Here is a 21,698-nt window from a genome sequence, read left to right as displayed (position 1 = left end):
CGTCCCAGCACCTCCTCCCTGAGGCTACTGCACCTCCTCCCTGACGCCCACTCCACTCTGCAGTCAGCTCTGCAGTCAGCTCAGTGTCCCACCCCTCACACCAGCTCTCAGGGATGCCCCACCATCCTCTTCAGGAGCCTGGAGCTGGAGACAGAATTGTGAGGCCTGCCTCTCATCTGCTCCTTCTGACCCTGCCTCCCTGTGGCCTCCAAACATGCCAGGTGCAGCCCTGCTGGGATGCTGCCTTCCCATCCCGGACGTTCTCAGGGAGGCCTCCCCACTCCTCTGCCTCCCTAGCTCCTGCCTTACTTTGTGGTCTGTCTCCCACTAGAAAGCCAGCTCCCAAGGGCAGGGGTTCTGCACTGCCGTTTCGTGCTACGTCCCAGAGCCTGGAACAGGCTGGTTCGACAGCACTCACGGGCCCGTTGCCCCATGTGTCCCCATCCATGGTCCTCACAGGTCCCAGCCGTGCTCTCCCTCGGCTGCAGCCACCTCCACCAGCCTGGCTCAAGCTCTCGTGCAGTGAGATAGGAGAGCCCTGGCCGGCTCACGATGACTAGCTCACCGCCCTCTCAAGCAGACAGGCACAGGAGCCCTCCCAGGCCCATCTGTCAGCTGCTGGGAAGGAGAACGGGGTGCCCCAGCTGCTGTGGGATTGGCCCAGGTGACGGCAAAGAGAGAAGGGGACGGTGTCTGGGAGAAGGCCCCAGCTTGGCGTGTCAGGTGGCTGGGCAACCACTAAGAAACATCTGGAGATGGGCTGTCCTTGGACGATCACTCTCTCACCCCTTCAGTCACTAAGCCAAGACGCCGGCAACCACAGGCAGCCACAGTCCACAGCTGGCAGCCCCCAGGCTTCCCAGACAGAGCATCGGGCTCCTCCGAGGGCAGCAGGCCAGGCTGGAGGCTTCATTTTGCTTGGTGGGCATCTCCCACACCCTGGCTCCTGAGCTGAGAGCGGGCACCTTCCAAGCCAAGGCCTCCCAGGAACCCCTAGAGCTGAGCTTGCCCCATTTCGCGTTAGCCATGGTCCACAGGAACAAACCAACCCCTACCCTGACGACAGAATCGTGGACCCAGGTGGCTCCCTCCTGCCCATGTCATGGTACCCGGGGCCACTGCTGTTCCCAGCCTTGACCCTGCAGAGGGATCTGAGCACTTCACCTGTCCAAACCTACAAAAGACCCGTCTTAACTCTCCATGACAGGCTGTGTCCCTGACTCCCGAGGGAACACATCTCCAGCCCAAATCTCCTGCAGGCCGCCCTCAGTCACAGGCCCAGGAACACGCTCTGCCAGCCACATTGTGCAGAGCAAGTTTACCCTATGACAAGCCGAGACCAGCACACCCAGTGACTGGCCAGGGCCCTGAGTGCTCTGAGTCTTTGTGGCACCAAGGAAATGGGTTGTAACCTTTATAACAAGACCAGCAGTCACAACAAAGAATTCCTGGTTTTATTCAAAATGCGTGGAGTTACAGTCCTGTTCCCTGTGATTTCATACACGTGCCTGTCACTAGAAAATGAACCACTGCTGGCCGGGCGCGGTGGCTCACGTCTGTAATCCCAGCGCTTTGGGAGGCCGAGGTGGGTGGATCACCTGAGGTCAGGAGTTCACGACCAGCCTGGCCAACATGGCAAAACCCCATCTCTAACACAAAAAATTGGCCAGGTGTGGCAGCGCGAGCCTGTGGTCTCAGCTACTCGGGAGGCTAAGGCAGGAGAATTGCTTGAACCTGGGAGGCGCAAGTTGCAGTGAGCCGAGATGACGCCACTGCACTCTAGCCTGGCCGACAGAGCGAGACTCCATCTCGAAAGAAAAAGGAGCCAGTGCTGAGAGGCCGTGGCTACCGACAGGCCGCCCACACTCCCCTCTAAGCTCGCATCTACTTCCCTCTGTATTTGCCAAACAGTCCCCATGAGATGCCCTGCCACACTGCACCCTGCCCCATTTTACCTCCCCCAATCTTCCAAAATGGTTACATCTCCATCTTCAGTTACATCAATATTCAATTTAACTATTATGGCTATGTAAAATATGGCTTGTTACTGGACCAAGAAGTACAGGCTCTCTTATTCCACTTCTTGTTTTTCATGGAAGTGGTAACTGCCGCCTGGGGTCTTGTGCTTGGCCTCCATGCACCCATCTCAGCCCCAAACACTGAGGCCTCGCCGATGAAAACCAGTTCTGGGGGTCCCCGGGCTCCCTCACCATCAACCTAGAAGCCTGCATCCAGTAATTCTTGACTTAAGAGTGAAGACGAAACACAGCTATACAAAACAAAAACGACACAGCTACCAGCTTCATGAGGGGCTTTTCTCCTCCCTGCGACTGAGACCAAGCTAACGTGAGTCTCCAGCTCGCACCTCCATGAACTCAGGGGACCAATGATTAGAAAAGAAGCATCCTCTCAGGCGTACCCATCACATGCATAAAAACCACCCAGCCGGCCCAGCAAGTACCAAAGCATCAGTGTCATAAAGATCGCATTCTCTATTACACACAAAATTCTGTTTGGAATTAATGGCAAGTTTTTTTTGTTTTGTTTGTTTTTGAGACAGGGTCTGTCGCCAGGCTGGAGTGCATGGAGTGCAGTGGCACAAACACAGCTCACTGCAGCCTCCACCTCCTGGGATGCTCCCACCTCAACCTCCCAAGTAGCTGGGACTACAGGCATGCGTCACAATACTCAACTACTTTATTTTTTTGCACAGCCAAGGTCTCACTATGTTGCCCAGGTTGGTCTCACCCTCCTGGGATCAACTGATCCTCTCACCTCAGTCTCCCAAAGTGCTGGGATTACAGGTATGAGCCACTGTGCCTGGCTCATAATGGATTTTTCAAACTAAGAGGAAAAAGTTTACACCTAGAATCTCCCCAGAGCTAACCAGTGAATCAGTTAGAGAACAAACTCATCCCGAGGGTCATGGGCACAGCTGCCATGTCCCAGGAGTAACCTGAGGAGAACCAGACTTTCCAGAAGGCCTGGAGGGAGGACCTGCAGCACGCCATGCAGCAAGCCTCAAGGCACAGGATGTGAGACGCCAAAATTCTCACAAAGCCGCTACTGAAAGCTTTGTACAGAAGGACAAACGTTAAATAAATGTATAAAGTACACACCTACCCTCTTAAGATGTTACTTAAGGGTTGCAGCTTATCAGTTAGACTGAGACACGGCCCCATCAGCCTCAACCTGCTGGTGCTCAGCCTGCAGACTCTGAGGCCTCCTGACTGTCCTCTTCCTCCCCCTTCTCCTGCCAGTGCTGCCTCCTGAGGGTCTGTGGCCACCCATTCTGCCCATTGCTCTGCAGGCCCCCTTGACCCAGAGCTTGCCTGCACGCTCCTCTCAGCCTGCAGAGCCTGCAGTATCTCTCCATCCTCGTCTTGGGCCCCTCGCCCCACCTCAGGACTGCTTCCTCACCTGGGCCAGGTGGTCTTTACCTGGTTGTCAGGGTGTCCTTTCTCCCCTCCACCCCTCCTCAGAGAGGGCTGCCTGCCTAGTTCCCATCTCACCCCCGGCCTGCTACGCTGACAGCAGCAGCACCTCACCCATTTGTCCCGCCGCAGCCCACTGGCATTGCTCTGGTGCTGGTTCACCACAGAGGCCCCGGGGCCAAGCCCAGCGCAGAGGCCGTGCTGGTCCCACAACATGTTCATGGGTGGAAGAACAGACAGTCAAATAAAGAGTAACAAATGGGGAACAGGCCGGGCGCAGTGGCTCATGTCTGTAACCCCAGCACTTTGGGAGGCCAAGGTGGGTGGATCACCTGAGGTCAGGAGTTCGAGACCAGCCTGGCCAAAACGGAGAAACCCTGTCTCTACTAAAAATACAAAATTAGCTGGGCACAATGGCACATGCCTGTAATCCCAGGTACTCGGGAGGCTGAGGCAGGAGAATCGCTTGAACCCGGGAGGCGGAGGTTGCAGTGAGACGAAATCATGCCATTGCACTCCAGCTTGGGCAAGAAGAGCAAAACTCTGTCTCAAAAAAAAAAAAAAAAAAAAACCAGGGAACAACACACAGCACGTTTCCCCAGAGCCATCTAAAGACTTGGCATCTGAGAAAACCCAACACCTTAGAGACACTGTCAGGCAATAATTCTGTGGAGGCGACAGACAAGACCTGAGGTCGAGGTCCAAGGGCATCCGTCTCCCTCACTGCACCTGCTGACTCTGAGGGCCCCAGCCAAGGTCTACTTATCCTGCACGTGCATGAAGGAGGGAAAGGACCCGCCACCGTCACCCCTACACCGCCTGGCCAAACATGAGGAAATGAGATGGCCTGTTCAGAGCTTCAGCACTTGAAGTAAGACGGACAGTGTATAGTATGGGGACTGGTGAGTGTGAAACGGCACGGCCACTGTGAAGAACCGAGTTTACCCCAGCACATGACCCACTCCTAGACACAGGCCCCAAGGACTTGAAGACACGCATCCACACAAAGACTTGTACACAAACGTGCCCATCACCAGGAGAATGAAGACACGAAATACGGCACAAGCACGCAAGGGATCGTGCTGGGGAAGGGATGGTGCTGGGGAAGGGACGGTGCTGCGGAAGGGATGGTGCTGGGGAAGGGATCGTGCTGGGAAAGGGATGGGGCTGGGGAAGGGACAGTGCTGGGGAAGACATTGTGCTGAGGAAGGGACAGTGCTGGGGAAGGGATCGTGCTGGGGAAGGGATGGTGCCGGGGAAGGGACGGTGCCGGGGAAGGGACGGTGCCGGGGAAGGGACCGTGCCGGGGAAGGGACCGTGCCGGGGAAGGGACGGTGCCGGGGAAGGGACGGTGCCGGGGAAGGGACCGTGCCGGGGAAGGGACCGTGCCGGGGAAGGGACGGTGCCGGGGAAGGGACCGTGCCGGGGAAGGGACGGTGCTGCGGAAGGGACGGTGCTGCGGAAGGGACGGTGCTGGGGAAGGGACGGTGCCGGGAAGGGACGGTGCCGGGGAAGGGACGGTGCCGGGGAAGGGACGGTGCTGGGGAAGGGACGGTGCTGCGGAAGGGAAGGGACGGTGCCGGGGAAGGGACGGTGCTGGGGAAGGGACGGTGCTGGGGAAGGGATCGTGCTGGGGAAGGGATCGTGCTGGGGAAGGGATCGTGCTGAGGAAAGAAGTCAAGTGAGAGCACTCAAACCCTCAAGACAGGTGAAACTGGCCAGGCACGGTGGTTCATGCCTGTAATCCCAGCACCTCAGCCTTGGGAGGCTGAGGCAGGCGGATCACCTGAGGTCAGGAGTTCAAGACCAGCCCCGCCAACATGGTGAAACCCCGTCTCTACTAAAAATACAAAAATTTTTATATGTTTTGTATTTTTAGTAGAGGTGAGCATGGTGGTGGGTGCCTATAATCCCAGCTCAGGCAGGAGAATCGCTTGAACCCGGGAGGTGGAGGTTGCAGTAAGCCGAGATCGGGCCATTGCACTCCAGCCTGGGTGACAAGAGTGAAACTCAGTCTCAAAGAAAAAAAAGAGAGATAGGCAAAACTAATCCATGGTGACAGAAATCAGCAATGGTGCCAGCAGGAGGGAAGGCACTGCCTGAGGGCGAGGGGTATGCGGCACCCACATGGGGACAGTGATGCGCGTGACAGGCTCCGCACTGCCAGGCACAGGACTCTGTCGGAGCTCACAGAGGAGCAGGCGTGAGCTGTACATTTCACTGCAGGTAAATTTTTACTCAAAGGAAGACTGGAAACAAACACTGAGCTCTAGGGAACGATGGTGGTACGGGCTACAGTGTTCAGGGCGGTGTGCGCGGAAGCATGCTGATTACAAACACATCCCATTCAAGAGGGGCTGGGGGACAGACTGGAGATGGACAGAGACGTGGGGAGAGAGTGCGACGAAGTGCTGCCTGCAGAGCACGGGTGGTGAACACCCACTTGGGTGGCCATGGAATCATTCTTTCAATATTTTGAAAATTCTCAAATTGTCATCATGAAATCTTTGAGGAAGGGGGCAGTTGCTTTCTAGCATTATGGAAAAGTAGTTAACGCAGCAAATTCTGGAAAACAGGGTATGTGAGGAGAAGGTAACAAGAAAGGAAAGAGACCACCTGGAAACCTGAGGTATGTTGGGGGCTTCAAGGAGAAGGAAAGATGTTAGAGTCAGCACGAGGAGCCTGGTGATGTGCAGGTGGCTGAGAGGGTGGCTGAGGAATGGGAGAGGAGGTGGGAGCTCATGGCGGGGACGACTGACCTCCGTTTCTGATGGCTGTGATCCCTTGGTAGAAGTCTTCAAAGCTGATCACGCCGAGCCCGCTGGGATCCAAGTACTTAGTTAAGTCCTTCACCTGTAATTGCCAAATGAGACTAGGTTACCCTAAGCCTTTACAGCAGGGGTCCCCAACCCTGGACCTCGGACTGGGAGAGATCTGGTGTGTGGCCTGCTGGGAACGGGGAAGCACAGCAGGAGGTGAGGGAGCATTACCGCCTGAGCTCCCCTCCTGTCAGATCAGCAGGAGCATCAGGTTCTCACAGGAGTGCAAAGCCTACTGTGTGCTCCGCATGCGAGGGGTCCAGGTTGCGCGCTCCTTATGAGACTCTAACGCCTGATGATCTGAACAGTATCATCCTGAAACCACCCCAATGCCCTGCCCGTCTGTGGAAAAGCGTCTTCTATGAAACCAATCCCTGGTGCCAAGAAGGCTGCGGGCCGCTTTAGGGAATCGGGATTAGGTTGTATCACGAGCTTGGCTTTTTCACCACATGCAAAGAAGCCGCCAACAGGGGCGGTGCTGACAGTGACAGCCTCTGACTCCTCACGTGCAGGAGGCAGCACGGCCTCCATGGGCCACTGCAGACGGCCACAGCCACAGGACAGGCAGCACCCTGTAAATGGGCTGCCAGCAGCACCTGGCGTGATGAACCACGGGAGTAGGACCCTGGCCACCGAAAGCCAGCAGCCAGGGTCTTACGTGGGGAGATCAGTTCTGAAGTTTTAGGTATTGTTCCGGCAAGGATCCAGCATGCCAACATAGATATGTTACATAGATAACATAGATAAGCACACACTGCCCATTCAGAAATGCCTTCCTGGCTCTGCAGAGTCCTTGGTAGCGAATAACTCAGGGAAAAAGACCCTTGATATCAAAAATCATAAACGCTAAGTAGGGTAACTCACACATGGATGTAACACAAAATGAAATTCTTCAGAAAGAATGCAGGTTTATTCTGCCAAGTGTAAATTGGATTTCATAAAAATTTAAAAATTTTCAGGGGATGGGGTGGGAGGGGGGAGAGTATTACAGAAAATACCTGGGCTTAATACTCAGCTGATGGGCTGACAGGTGCAGCAAATCACCATGGCACACGTTTGCCTATGTAACAAACCTGTACATCCTACACATGTACCCCAAAACTTAAAAATAAAAATTTTAAACTTTCATACTCAAAAGACATTAATAAAAGCAAAAAAATGACACTGACTGGGAGAAAGTATTTGCAAATCATATATCTGTTAAATGACTTGTGTCCAGAATATATAAGGAAATCTTAAAATTAAGAAGACAACTCAGGCCAGGTGCGGTGGCTCACACCTGTAATCCCAGCACTGTGAGAGACCGAGGTGAGTGGATCACCTGAGGTCGGGAGTTCGAGATCATCCTGACCAACGTGGAGAAACCCCATCTCTACTAAAAATACAAAATCAGCCAGGCGTGGTGGCGCATGCCTGTAATCCCAGCTACTCAGGAGGCTGAGACAGGTAAATTGCTTAAACCCGGAAGGCAGAAGTTGCCGTGAGCAGAGATTGCGCCATTGCACTCCAGCCTAGGTGACTGAATGAGACTCTGTTTCAAAAAAAAAAAAAAAAGACAACTCAATTTTTTTTTCAAGTGGGCAAAAGACTTAAATAGAAATTTCATCAGAAAATATGTGTGAATGGTTGATAACCACATGAAAAAATGCTCAATTAGTCCTTAAAGAAATGCAAATTAAATTAAAACCACATTGCAGCCAGGTGCTTTGTGGCTCACGCCTGTATTCCCAGCACTTTGAGAGGCTGAGATGGGATCACCGAAGGTCAGGGGTTCCAGACCAGCCTGGCCAACATGGCAAAACCCCATCTCTACTAAAAATACAAAAATTAACCAGGTGTGGTGGCGCTCGCCTGTAATCCCAGCTACTCAGGAGGCTGAAGCTGGAGAATCGCTTGAACCCGGGAGGCGGAGGTTGCAGTGAGCCAAGATTGTGCCACTGCACTCCAGCCTGGGCTACAAAATGAGACTTTGTCTGCTAAAAAAAAAAAAAAAAAAAAAAAAAAGTTTGAGGCTGGGTGTGGTGGTTCACGCCTATAATCCCAGCACTTTGGGAGGCTGAAGCAGGCGGATCACCTGAGGTCGGGAGTTCGAGACCAGCCTCACCAACGTGGAGAAACCCCATCTCTACTAAAAATACAAAATTAGCTGGGCGTGGTGGTGGGAACCTGTAACCCCAGCTACTCGGGAGGCTGAGGCGGGAGAATTGCTTGAATCCGGGAGGTGGAGGTTGTAGTGAGCTGAGATCGTGCCACTGCACTCCAGCCTGGGCAAAAACAGCGAAACTCTGTCTCAAAAAAAAAAAAAAAAGTTTGAACACTGATAAATATTTGATGATATTAAGGAACTGTTCATTTTTGTAGGTGTGATGATATTTTCATAATTTTTTAAAGAGCACTGCTTTTTAGACACATGTACTGAAATACTTAGAAATACCTCTAGAATCTGGGGTGAGGCACAGATGTCACCAGAGGCATGCCTGCACGTTGCTGTGACAGGGGATAGGTACCAGTGCACCATTTCACTACTCTCCACTTTCATATGGGTTTGAACTCTTCCATAATGAAAACTTCAAGAACAGCAAAAGAGGAAAAAGAGAGCAAAGAAGAAAGAAGTGTGGGCCAGGGAGAAAGGAAAAAGGAGGCAGCATTCAGCCACAGAGGGAGCAGACTCCTGAAGAAAGCCCCTCTTGGGTGGCGGGCTGGACTGTGAAAATGCTCAGGGACAGGGAGAGGCAACAGGCTGGCAGGAGCCCTGGCTGCAGCCACATCCATTAACTGACAAAACCCTAGGGCCTCAGGCAGGTTACGGCAGATGAGCATCGGTGAACCCGAGGAAGGCCCCCCAGGCCCTGTGAGCATCAGTGAACCCAAGGAAGGCCCCCCAGGCCCTGTGAGCATCACTGAACCAGAGGAAGGCCCCCCAGGCCCTGTGAGCATCACTGAACCCGAGGAGGGCCCCCCAGGCCCTGTGAGCATCAGTGAACCCGAGGAAGGCCCCACAGGCCCTGTGGGCATCAGTGAACCCGAGGAAGGCCCCCCAGGCCCTGTGAGCATCGGTGAACCTGAGGAAGGCCCCCCAGGCCCTGTGGGCATCAGTGAACCCGAGGAAGGCCCCCCAGGCCCTGTGAGCATCGGTGAACCCGCGGAAGGCCCCCCAGGCCCTGTGGGCATCGGTGAACCCGAGGAAGGCCCCCTAGGCCCTGTGGTGAAGTCCAGATGCCGGGGCTGCTACCAAGCAGCAAGCACAGAACCCTCAAGGGCAGCCCCGCTGGAGACGCCAGGACACAGCTGCTCTGTTTCAGGACAAGGATGGGGGGTGTAGCACGTGGTCAGCAAGGCTATCGCATCGCCCAGGAGGCAATCCAGAGAGCCCGAAGCACACAGGGCACCAGAGCAAGGCCCGGGCCCCCGTGGCTGGCCCTCTCGCTACTGTCAGCCAACATGCCTCATAAAGTCAGGCTCAAACAGGGCCAGCCCCAGCTAAGGGACCCCACAGTGTGGAATTCCTGAGCCAGAGACTGAGTTTCCGCTTCCCCTCCACAACGGAAGAGGCCGGGGCCATCGCCCCAATCCTAGGGCTCTGTGTGCTAGCGTGACTCTGGGCTCGGAAGTCCATCATCAATCAACTTCCTGGAGACAACTGGAGTTTATAAAACATCTCCCCACTTATCTCACAAAAGTCCTCGTTCCTAAGCTCATTCCTAAGAATGTGAGAGTCTTGCTGGGTACCTGAGAGTTACCTAATCCGGAGTCCAGACTGGCCAATCTGTCCTGAAGATTCCTAAGAATTTCCACACTGAAGCTACTAATTGAACACAAAGTACCAAGTTTTTATTCTGAAACATTAACCAAATATTTTTTAAACAAATCATTAACTAGAATAGGCCCCTTTTACATGTTACCATGTTAGAATGAACAAGAGTGAATCAAAGTATACATTTTTAAAACTCCATTTTAATTATATTTTCTTTATAATCTGTAGAACAGATGGATTTCATGTAATTGATGATTTGGGGATAGTTCTAATTCTCCAAGTCCAAAATACTCAATTCAGAGACTTTCAAAAAAAGGTGAAACTGTGAAAAATGAGACAGCCTGCCCTTCCCTGCAAAATCCAGTAGTGGCAGAAAACCGAGCCAAGAGACATAAACCAGAGTGGCCAAAGCCAGCCAGCACCGCTCCAGCGGACGGACAGTAAGTTACAGAAACACCATGGTGGAGAATCCACTCAGTCACTGGCTCCAGGGTGACTGCAGTATGAAAAACTTACTGACAAATTGCATTGTTCCTGCTATGGATGTAGAACATGATCCACTAATCTGAAAGAAAGGAAAGCAGAACAAATTCTCCCACCACAGTCAACTAGGATCCCAGAGACTCCTCCCAGGATTCTCGAATAACACACTGTATTATGGCTTCACAGCAAAGCACCTTTCAGAACGAGAAACACCGCCTTTCTGCATCTTGTTGTTACTATCATACTTGAATTATACTGTTTTCAACAAAGCTTATCTTATCAGAAACCATAGCAATAATAAGCAAAATGTTCCTAGGAGTTCCCGAAGCTATCTGTAAACTTCACACTAGATCAGCACATAGGCCAGCATGGGCAGGGAGAGAGGCGGTTCTGGAAGCCTGGCTATACAGTATCTCCCAATGGCACTGAAGCCTGCGGCTCACCTGCCGATGGCACGGACACTTCTTTCTAAAAGCAGACGCGAAGCAGCTAAACATATACACAAAGGGCTTTCCCTGCTGTTCCCAACAAGTGCTCGTTTTGTTTTGATTTGTTGTTGTTGTTTTGTTGGTTTTTTTGTTTGTTTGTTGTTGAGATGGAGTCTCACTCCGTCGCCCAGGATGGAGTGCAGTGGTGCGGCCTCAGCTCACTACAACCTCCGCCTTCTGGTTTGGATGATTCTCCTGCCTCAGCCTCCCAAGTAGTTGCGATTACAGCTACCTTCCACCATGCCCAACCAATTTTTTAGTATTTTTAGTAGAGACAGGGTTTCACCATGTTGGGCAGGCTGGTCTTGAACTCCTGACCCCAAGTGATCTGCCCACCTCGGCCTCCCAAAGTGCTGGGATTACAGGCATGAGCCACCGCGCCCAGCCTTGTTTTTCTTTTTTTCTTTTTTTTTTTTTTGAGACAGGGTCTCACTCTGTCACTCAGGCTAGGGTGCAGTGGCACAATCTCAACTCACTGCAACCTCTGCCTCCCAGGTTCAAGCGATTCTCCCACCTCAGCCTCCCAAGTAGCTGTGTGTGCCGCCACACCCGGCTCATTTTTGTATTTTTGGTAGAGACAATGTTTTGCCATGTTGCCCAGGCTGGTCTCGAACTCCTGACTTCAAGTGATCCGCCCACCTTGGCCTCCCAAAGTGCTGGAATTACAGGTGTGAGCCACTCAGCCCACCTTACAGATGGGGTTTCACCATGTTGGCCAGGCTGGTCTTGAACTCCTGACCTCAGGTGATCCATCCGCCTTGGCCTCCCAAAGTGCTGGGGTTACAGGTGTGAGCGAGCCACCGTGCCCGGCCTTAATTCTTGATACTAATATCTGTTGTCCTGCACTTGAGTGGGAATCTTTCTGGTTGGTTCATTTTAACAGAGATAACTGAAGTACTCTTAGAAATGAAAGGATGTTCAATAAAATATTTGAGATGCACTTAGTATAAAGCCTGAACCAAACTAAGGCCAGGCATCATGGCTCACACCTGGATTTCCAGCATTTTGAAATGCCAAGGTGGATGGATCACGTGAGCCCAAGAGTTCCAGACTAGCCTGGGCAACATGGTGAAACCTCATCTCTACAAAAAATACCAAAAAATTCACGTGCCAGTAATTCCAGCTACTTGGAAGGCTGAGGTGGGAGGATTGCCTGAGCCTGGGAGGTTGAGGCTGCAGCGAGTCATGATTGCATCACTGCATTCCACGTGGGCAACAGAGTGAGACCCTATCTCCCAAACAACAACAACAACAACAACAAAAACAGTGACAGGGAGCACCTGCTCCAGTCATATCCGATCACCCACCCAAGAATGGACTGACCACTGCTGAGTGCTTGTGAGAGTGTGCGCGGTTCTCAATTCTTTTTTTTTTTTTGAGACAGAGTCGCCTCTGTTACCCAGGCTGGAGTGCAGTGGTGTGATCTCAGCTCACTGTAGCCTCCAACTCCCGGGTTCAAGCAATTCTCCTGCCTCAGCCTCCTTTGTAGATGGCATGACAGGCACGTGCCACCACACCCGGCTGATTTTTGTAGTAGAGACGGGGTTTCGCCATGCTGGCCAGGCTGGTCTTGAACTCCTGACCTCAGGTGATCCGCCCACCTTGGCCTCCCAAAGTGCTGGGATTACCGGCGTGAGCCACGGCGCCTGGCTGCGCAGTTCTCAATTCTTTGATCTGAGTGGTGATTTTTACATATCACTGTATAGAGAACAGACAAGAAAGCTTATTCTTCAATCTGGTGCATGTGGCCAAGAAAAAAAAAAAAAGAAAGCAAGCCTAGTTTTTTTTTTTTTTTTTTTGAGATGGAGTTTCGCTCTGTCACCCAGGCTGGAGTGCAGTAGTGCGATCTCGGCTCACTGCAACCTCCACCTCCCGGGTTCAAGCAATTCTCGTGCCTCAGCCTCCCAAGTAACTGGGATTACAGGCACGTACCACCACGCCTCGCTAACTTTTGAATTTTTAGTAGAGACGTCGTTTTGCCATGTTAGCCAAGCTAGTCTGGAACTCCTGACCTCAGGTGATCTGCCTACTGCCTCAGCCTTCCAAAGTACTGGGATTACAGGTGTGAGCCACTGCGCCCGGCCAAGAAAGCCTGTTCTTATAAGCTTGAATGAGAAAGAGCCTGTATGTGACACTTTCTAAACCTGCAGGAAAGTTGGCTTCTGTTCCAAATCACATTAGCCTCAGGGACCTTGGACAAGGAGTTCCAGAGACAGGGGTGTTTTCACGGTTGGTTTTGTGGGTTTTTTTGGTTTTTGCTTTTGGGGTTTTTTGGTTTTGGTTTTGAGGAGGTATACGATATGAGATGAGTTCTACAACATGTTTCCCACGCTAGATGTGAACGACTAGACTCGGCCAATCCTCTTGCCTCAGCCTCCTGAGTAGCTGGGACTAGAGGTGAGTGCCACCAAACCCAGCTAATTTTTGTATTTTTTGTAGGGAGGCGATCTCGCTATGTGGCTCAGGCTGGTCTCAAACTCCTGGACTCCAGCAATCCTCCAACTGACCTCCGGAGTAGCTGGAACTACAGGGATGAGCCGCTGTGCCTGGCTAGAGACAGTTTTTAATTCCCATTTAGTCGGCTTTGCACCAGCTACTATAGCAAGCAACTTTATAGGGGGTTATGCCTGGCAGTTGATGCTTAACGACCCTGCTCAGAGTTGGCTCTAGATGAGGGGAGGCCTTTGCTTTTAACTGGGTGTGTGAGCGAGGAACAAAGACCCGCCTACTGGATGCCTCAACCACCTGGAATGATGAGGTCCCACTGGGAAAATGAAGGCATCTGAGTAAATCTCATGTCTCTTTTCTTGGCAACTGAAAAGCTATGGTGTGCTTCTCTCTAAATTGGAATTTGGAAGAAAGACAGGTAGGCTGAATAATATGAGTTTTCCTACTCTGAGTGTGCTCACTGGCAGCTCAGTTTTTCTGTTTGAAGTACAAAAATAGCTTCCTTGGCCGGGCGCGGTGGCTCACGTCTGTAATCCCAGAACTTTGAAAGGCCGAGGTGAGCAGATTGCCTGAGCTCTGGAGTTCGAGACCAGCCTGGCTAACATGGTGAAACCCCGCCTCTACTTAAAAAAGAATACAAAATTAGCCGGGCGTGGTGGCAGGCGCCTGTAATCCCAGCTACCGGGGAGGCTGAGGCACAAGAATCGCTTGAACCCAGGAGGCGGAGGTTGCAGTGAGCCAAGATCGCGCCACTGCACTCCAGCCTGGGCAACAAGAGCAAAACTCTGCCTCAAAAAAAAAAAAAAAAACCAACTTCCTAAATCAGAGATCTGTTCTGATTACCCATGACGAGGAACCGGGGAACCGACTCGCTTTCCCTGGTTTAGAGGGGAAGGTTTAGAAAAGTCTAGAATAAAAGCACTGTGCTGGTCTGACATGCAAAATGTCATTCCACAGGTCCCCAGAGAGGCATATCACATATTCAGGAATCCACTTTTATCCATCAGAAATAGATGTGGCCAGGTCGGGCATGGTGGCTCACGCCTGTAATCCCAACACTTTGGGAGGCCAAGGCGAGTGGATCACGAAGTCAGGAGATTGAGACCATCCTGGTTAACACGGAGAAACCCTGTCTCTACTAAAAATACAAAAATTTAGCCAGGCGTGGTGGTGGGCACCTGTAGTCCCAGCGACTCAGAAGGCTGAGGCACGAGAATCACTTGAACCCGGGAGGTGGAGCTTGCAGTGAGCCAAGATCGCTCACTGCACTCTAGCCTGGGCAACAGAGCGAGACTCCGTCTCAAAAATAAAAAATAAAAAAAAATTAAAAAATAAAGAAATAGGCCAGGCGCGGTGGCTCACGCCTGTAATCCCAGCACTTTGGGAGGCCGAGGCGGGCAGATCACGAGGTCAGGAGATCGAGACCATCCTGGCTAACATGGTGAAACCCCATCTCTACTAAAAATACAAAAAATTAGCCGGGCGTGGTGGCGGGCGCCTGTAGTCCCAACTACTCGGGAGGCTGAGGCAGGAGAATGGCGTGAACAGGGGAGGCGGAGCTTGCAGTGAGCCGAGATCACGCCACTGCACTCCAGCCTGGGAAACAGAGCAAGACTCTGTCTCAAAAATAATAATAATAATAATAATAAAGAAATAGATGTGTCCACCTATCAGTAGGAAGAGGCCTGCTTAGCACCCAATTCTAAGTCCTTCTTTGTGGCTTTTTTTTGTTTCCTTTTTTAAGATGGAGTCTCACTCTATCACCCAGGCTGGAGTGCAGTGGCATGATCTTGGCTCACTGCAATATCAGCCACCCAAGTTCAAGCAATTCTCCTGCCTCAGCCTCCCAAGTACCTGGGACTACAGGCCCCCACCACTATGCCCAGCTGATTTTTTGTTTGTTTGTTTGTTTGTTTCCTTTTTATTTTTTTAAGGAGTTTCACTCTTGTCGCCCAGGCTGGAGTACAGTGGCGCGATCTCAACTCACTGCAACATCTGCCCTCCCGAGGTTCAAATGATTCTCCCTCATCAGCCTCCCGAGTAGCTGGGATTACAGGCACCTGCCATCACGCCCAGCTAATTTTTGTATTTTTAGTAAAGATGGGGTTTCACTATCTTAGCCAGGCTGGTCTCCAACTCCTGACCTCAGGCGATCCACCGCCTCGGCCTCCCAAAGTGCTGGGATTACAGGCATGAGCCACTGAGCCCCGGCCTTTTTGTTTGTTTTTTTCCTTTGTTTGTTTTTGAGAGAGAGTCTTGCTCTGTCCCCCAGACTGGAGTGCAATGGTGTGATCTCGGGTCACTGTAAACTCCGCTTCCCTGGTTCAAACAATTCTCCTGCCTCAGCCTCCCAAGGAGCTAGGATTATAGGCACACACCACCATGCCTGGCTAACTTTTTGTATTTTTAGTAGAGACGGGGTTTCTCCATGTTGGCCAGCTGGTCTTGAACTCCTGACCTCAGGTAATCCACCTGCCTCGGCCTGCCAAAGTGCTGGGATTACAGGTGTGAGCCACCATGCCCGGCCTAAGTCCTTCTAATCACAGCGATGGGCTCCTTCTTTGTGACAAGACAGGGACGAAAATGTGGGGCTCCTCCACACCACAGCTACCCCTCCCTGACACCTTTCCACCTTCGTCGGGATTCCAATAGGCTGCTGCCCTCCAATCATCTTAACACCCCATTCTGTGTTTAAGAAGCTCCCTGATACGGGAAGGGTGGGGAGGGTGAGGTGCAGGGGTGAGGCAGGGGGGTGGGGAAGGTGAGGTACAGGGGTGAGGTGTGGGGAAGGAGGGATGGCCAGGGACAGAGGGGACTCCAGGTGCTCCGGAAAACACAACAGTACGGCCTCTGTACTATTTCTGTTAACAGCTTCATTGAAATAAAATTCACATACCACAAAATCACCCATCTGAAGGGTACAATTCAATGGTTTTAGTATATTCAGAGCTGCCTCCACATTATTTTAAAGACAGGAGACTCTTAAAATGCACATGAGAATACTTGGAAAACAGCCAAGTGGATACATTCAAGCTTTCAGCAAACATGATGAGGAAATAAAACAGAATTTATGAAAGCAACCAAAGAGTCCACACATTCAACGAGGGCAGGCAGAGCGCTGCGGTAACAGAAGGCCGCGGGGCTCCTTCCTGCACTTCAGGTCTGGTCCCTGGAGAAGCAGGTGTGTGCCCCAGGCGAGGGGAAGGTGAGCAGCTCCTAAGGGTGGGGTGGGGTGGGGTGGGGGGCGGGGAGGGAGGGAGCGGGAGGCTCTCTCCCTGGGGCTAATGAATAGACTCCCTTTATGGCGCTTCTCTAGAATGCGAGCCAGCTGGGACTCCTCAGTTCATAGAACTCCATTCCCACCTTGCTTTCAAGGTCAGCATGCCCTCTGACCTACAGATGTCACTCAGATCCTCGGTCCCTTCCCTGTACAAAACAGAGAAGTGGGGCCCTCATTCGCCAGCCCAGCCAAGCCCTGCTAGCCGCTGCAGTGTCCTGGGTAACACCAGCCCCCATGGGGACACCCTCAAGCCCTGACTCAGACCTAGACCCCTGAGCGGAAGTAACGGAGGAAGAAAAGGAAACTAAAAAGTTATCCAATACTTGGTTGGGCGTGGTGGGTCACATCTGTCATCCCAGCACTTTTGGAGGCCAGGGGATCACTTGAGGTCAGGAGTTCGAAACTGGCCTGGGCACCACAGTGAAACAAAAATACAAAAATATCTACCAAAAATACAAAAAATTAGCCAGAGCTGGGCATGGTGGTGCATGCTTGTGGTCCCAGCTACTCGGGAGGGTGAGACAGAAGGATCGCTTGAGCCTGGGAAGCAGAGGTTGCAGTAAACCAAGATTGTTCCACTGCACTCCAGCCTGGGCGACAGAGTGAGACCCTGTCTCAAGAAAGAGAAAAAAAGTTTGTTGTGCATGTTCGGCAGGTCAAATGGTGAACTTCCTTGTAGGTGGCCTGGGCAGTGACCTGGCTTCCATGTTGTCAAGGAAGGTGTGCCAAGACTAGACCATGGTAGCAGGCAGAATTCTAAGACCCCCTCTCTTGAGTGTAGGCAAGGCCTGTGCATATGGTGGGACAGTCACTGTGATGAGGTTAACTTAATCTTTAAAACAAAATTTTTTTTTGAGATGGAGCCTCACTCTGTCGCCCAGGCTAGAGTGCAGTGGCACGACCTTGGCTCACTGCAACCTCTGCTTCCCGGGTTCAAACAATTCTCCTGCCTCAGTCTACGCAACAGCTGGGATTACAGATGCCCGCCACCACGCGCGGCTAATTTTGTATTTTTAGTAGAGACAGGGTTTCACGATGTTGGCCAGGCAGGTCTCAAACTCCTGACCTCAAGTGATCCACCCAACTCAGCCTCCCAAAGTGCTGGGATTATAGCTGTGAGCCACTGCACCCGGCCTAAAACTTTTTTTTTTTTTTTGAGATAGGGTCTCCCTGTCACCCAGGCTGGAGTGCAGTGGTGTGGTAAACACAGCTCACTGCAGCCTCAAGATCCTAGGCTCAAGCGATCCTCCCACCTCAGCCTCCTGAGTAGCTGGGACTACAGGTGTGAGCCACCACACCTAGTTGTGATTTATGTTAACTTAAGACTCCATCGTAGCAGCCTCCTGGTCTCAAAGAAGAAGTAAGCTGCCATACCTGGGAGGACCACGTGGTTGAACCTGAGGGTTCTCCAGGACCTAAGAACCATTTCTGGCCAACGACCAACCAGCAAACAGGGTCCTCAGTTCTATAACCTCAAGGAGCTGAATTCTGCTGAGCACCTGAATGAGCCTGACACTCTGTCCCGCCTGGTGACAGCGCTGTGAGACACTGAGCTGGAGATGTACAGGACTGCATATTCCAGGCAGAGGGAATAGCTACTGCACAGGCCTGGAGGAGGATGTGTGCCTGTGGAGTGTCAGGAGCAGAGTGAGCAGGGGGCCGGCAGCTGGAAGTGAGGTTGGAGGGGCAAGAGGGCCAGAGCATAGTATGAGGAGGACTCTACTGTGTAGAGTGTGGTGGTCTCAGCGGACAGAGCGGGACCTAGCTATCTTTGGGAGCCATTATTTGGCCTACCACAGCCATCTTACTTTTTAAATTTCAGGTATAATTTCCATCCTGTTTTTATTTACTTATTTATTTATGTTATTCAATTTTTTTTTAGACAGAGTTTCACTCTTGTTGCCCAGGCTGGAGTGCAGTGGTGCGATCTTGGCTCAACGCAACCCCCACCTCCCAGGTTCAAGTGATTCTCCTGCTTCAGCCTCCCAAGTAGCTGGGATTACAGGCATGCACCACCACGCCCGGCTAATTTTGTTGTTTTTTTTTTTTTTTTTTTTCTTGAGATGGAGTCTCGTTCTGCTGCCCAGGCTGGAGTGCAGTGGCACCATCTCGGCTCACTGCAAGCTCCGCCTCCTGGGTTCACGCCATTCTCCTGCCTCAGCCTCCCAAGTAGCTGGGACTACAGGCGCCCGCCACCATGCCCGGCTAATATTTTGTATTTTTATTAGAGACGGGGTTTCACCGTGTTAGCCAGGATGGTCTCGATCTCCTGACCTCGTGATCCACCTGCCTCGGCCTCCCAAAGTGCTGGGATTACAGGCATGAGCCACCGCGCCCGGCCTAATTTTGTATTTTTAGTAGACGGGGTTTCTCCATGTTGATCAGGCTGGTCTCAAACTCCTGACCTCAGGTGATCTGCCCACCTCGGCCTCCCAAAGTGCTAGGATTACAGGCATGAGCCACTGCGCCCGGCTATTTTTTTGAGACAGTTTCCCTCATTGCCCAGGCTAGAGTGCAATGGCGCAATCTCGACTCGCTGCAACCTCTGCCTCATGGTTTCAAGTGATTCTCCTGCCTCAGCCTCCCAAGTAGCTGGGACTACAGATGCGCACCACCACGCTCGGCTAATTTTTGTATTTTTAGTAGAGATTGGTTTCACCATGTTGGCCAGGCTGGTCTCAAACTCCTGACCTCACATGATCCGCCCACCTCGGCCTCCCAAAATGCTAGGATTACAGGTGTGAGCCACTGCGCCTGGACAATACGCTTTTTCATATGTCAAATTTTCTTTATAGTTTTTTTTCTTTTTCCTTTTAAATTTTGTTCCACTATTTTAAATTGTCAGCGTTATTTTTCACAATTCATTGTGCCTGGCCCGTCCTGTTGTTTTAAATTAGTTGACCTGAAAGCTGAATGTAACCCTTTGTTCTCACCCTTTCTTCAGATGTGCTCATGTTGTTCACATTAACCAGACAACAGTCTGAGCATGAGTCTCTTAATGAATTTCTGTAGGAGACAGGTATAATTTATACGTTTTAGTCTTCTTTTTTTTTTTGGAGATGGAGTCTCGCTCTGTTGCCCAGGCTGGAGCGCAGTGGCGCGATCTCGGCTCACTGCAACCTCTGCCCCCCGGGTTCACACCATTCTCCTGCCTTAGCCCACCGAGTAGCTGGGACTATAGGTGCCTGCCACCACGCCCGGCTAATTTTTTTGTACTATTAGGAGAGACGAGGTTTCACCGTGTTAGCCAGGATGGTCTCAATCTCCTGACATCGTGATCCACTGCCTCGGCCTCCCAAAGTGCTGGGATTACAGGCGTGAGCCACTGCGCCCGGCCACAATATATATATTTTTTTAATTAGCCAGGTGCAGTGGTGCACACCTGTAGTCCCAGCTACTCAGGAGGCTGCCACTGTGCCACTGAACTCCAGCCTGAGTGACAGAGCGAGACACCATCTCTCTCTCTCTGACTCTCTTTTTTCCTTTTTGGAGACAGGGTCTTACTCTACTGCCCAGGCTAGAGTGCACTGGCACAATCATAGCTCACTGAAGCCTCAAATTCCTGGCCTCAAGTGATCCTCCTGCCTCAGCCTCCCAAGTAGCTGGAACTACAGGGGTAAACCATCACACTTGGCTAATTTTTATATTTTTTGTAGAAACAGAGTCTCACTATATTGTTCAGGCTGGTCTTGAACTCCTGGCCTCAAGTGATCCTCCTGCCTCAGCCTCTCAAAGTGTTGGGACTATAGCTGTGAGCCATCACACCCAGCCCGTCTCTTAAAAAAATGTTTTTAAAGCCGGGCATGGTGGCTCACGCCTGTAATCCCAGCACTTTGGGAGGCCGAGGCAGGCAGATCATGAGGTCAGGAGTTTGAGACCAGCCTGGCCAACATGGTGAAACCCCGAATCTACTAAAAATACGAAAATTAGCTGGGCACGGAGGCACGTGCCTGTAATCCCAGCTACTCGGGAGGCTGAGGCAGGAGAATTGCTTGAACCAGGACTAGGAGGCGGAGGTTGCAGTGAGCTGAGATCACGCCACTGCACTCCAGCCTGGGCGACAGAGCGAGAGTGCGTCTCAAAAAAAAAACAAAAAAGTTTGAGATATATGAATAAAAAGGACTATATGGAAATAAGTCCTCACACTGAAGTGTGCTTGGAAAACAGGTCAACATGTCTCTGTAGGACACATCTGGACACCAGGCTAGAGCAGCAGACGCCACAAACTCCTACTGTGAAGGATGAGACCACGTGCAGGTGACCCTGCCAGTGCACAGAGCTCCCCAGCTGCACTGCCCACCCGATCTGCAGGCAGTGCCAAAGGCCACCTGGAAGACAGCCTGCCAAGGAGCACTCTTTATGTCCCTCTGAAGGAAATATCCGCTCCCAAGGACAGCCCACCTGCAATGTCGTCCCCTAAAATAAAACAAGCCTCAGTGCCCTGCCTCTGGGTACCACTGTTCTGCTTCACATAGACAACCAATTTCAGATACGGGTCAGAAAGAGGCCAGGGTGATCTTTATTGTATTATTTCAAAGACACGGGGTTTCACTATGCTGCCCAGGCTGGAGTGCAGTGGTTAGTCACAGGAGTGATCATGGCTCACTGCAGCTTCAAACTCTTGGGCTCCAGTAATCTTCCCACTTCAGCCTCCCAAGTAGTTGAGACACGCACCCCCATGCCCAGCACCCAGGGTGATCTTTAGGGAAACAAAGATGACAGGATGCAAAGCTCCCATTCCCCAAGAGCAAGTAGGACCCAACGTCCCCAAATTCTATGATGCACCCTCTTCTCTGTGTCTAGAACACTTTCCAGCCCCACCTACCCCCACCTCACACAGGGGCCTACACCTGAGCCTCAGGACTGCATCCAGAGAACACCTGTACCTGGAGGCTGCTAGGTGCTCAGGCCATAACGTCCTTTTGCCCATCTGCCTCCCCCAGGGAGCAGCCAGGTCTGTCCCATTCTTGCTGGGTCCCTGCACCTGGGCCA

General features: G+C 51.8%; 1 protein-coding gene across 2 annotated transcripts in view; it reads right to left on the bottom strand.

Annotated features, from left to right (window-relative positions):
- Positions 1 to 21,698, bottom strand: part of RAB11FIP3 (RAB11 family interacting protein 3) — a 106,911-nt gene that overhangs the window by 64,216 nt on the left and 20,997 nt on the right. For both annotated transcript variants that reach the window (XM_063598169.1, XM_063598168.1), the window contains exon 2: positions 6,194 to 6,287. In XM_063598169.1, coding sequence (XP_063454239.1) covers positions 6,194 to 6,287 — 94 coding nt within the window. The remainder of the gene's footprint in view (positions 1 to 6,193; positions 6,288 to 21,698) is intronic.

This window comes from Pan paniscus, chromosome 18 (genome assembly GCF_029289425.2).
Source record: "Pan paniscus chromosome 18, NHGRI_mPanPan1-v2.0_pri, whole genome shotgun sequence".
Taxonomy (NCBI): Eukaryota; Metazoa; Chordata; class Mammalia; order Primates; family Hominidae; genus Pan; species Pan paniscus.
The sequence above is the reverse complement of the archived record's forward strand: the minus strand, read 5'-3'. Positions and strand labels throughout refer to the sequence as shown.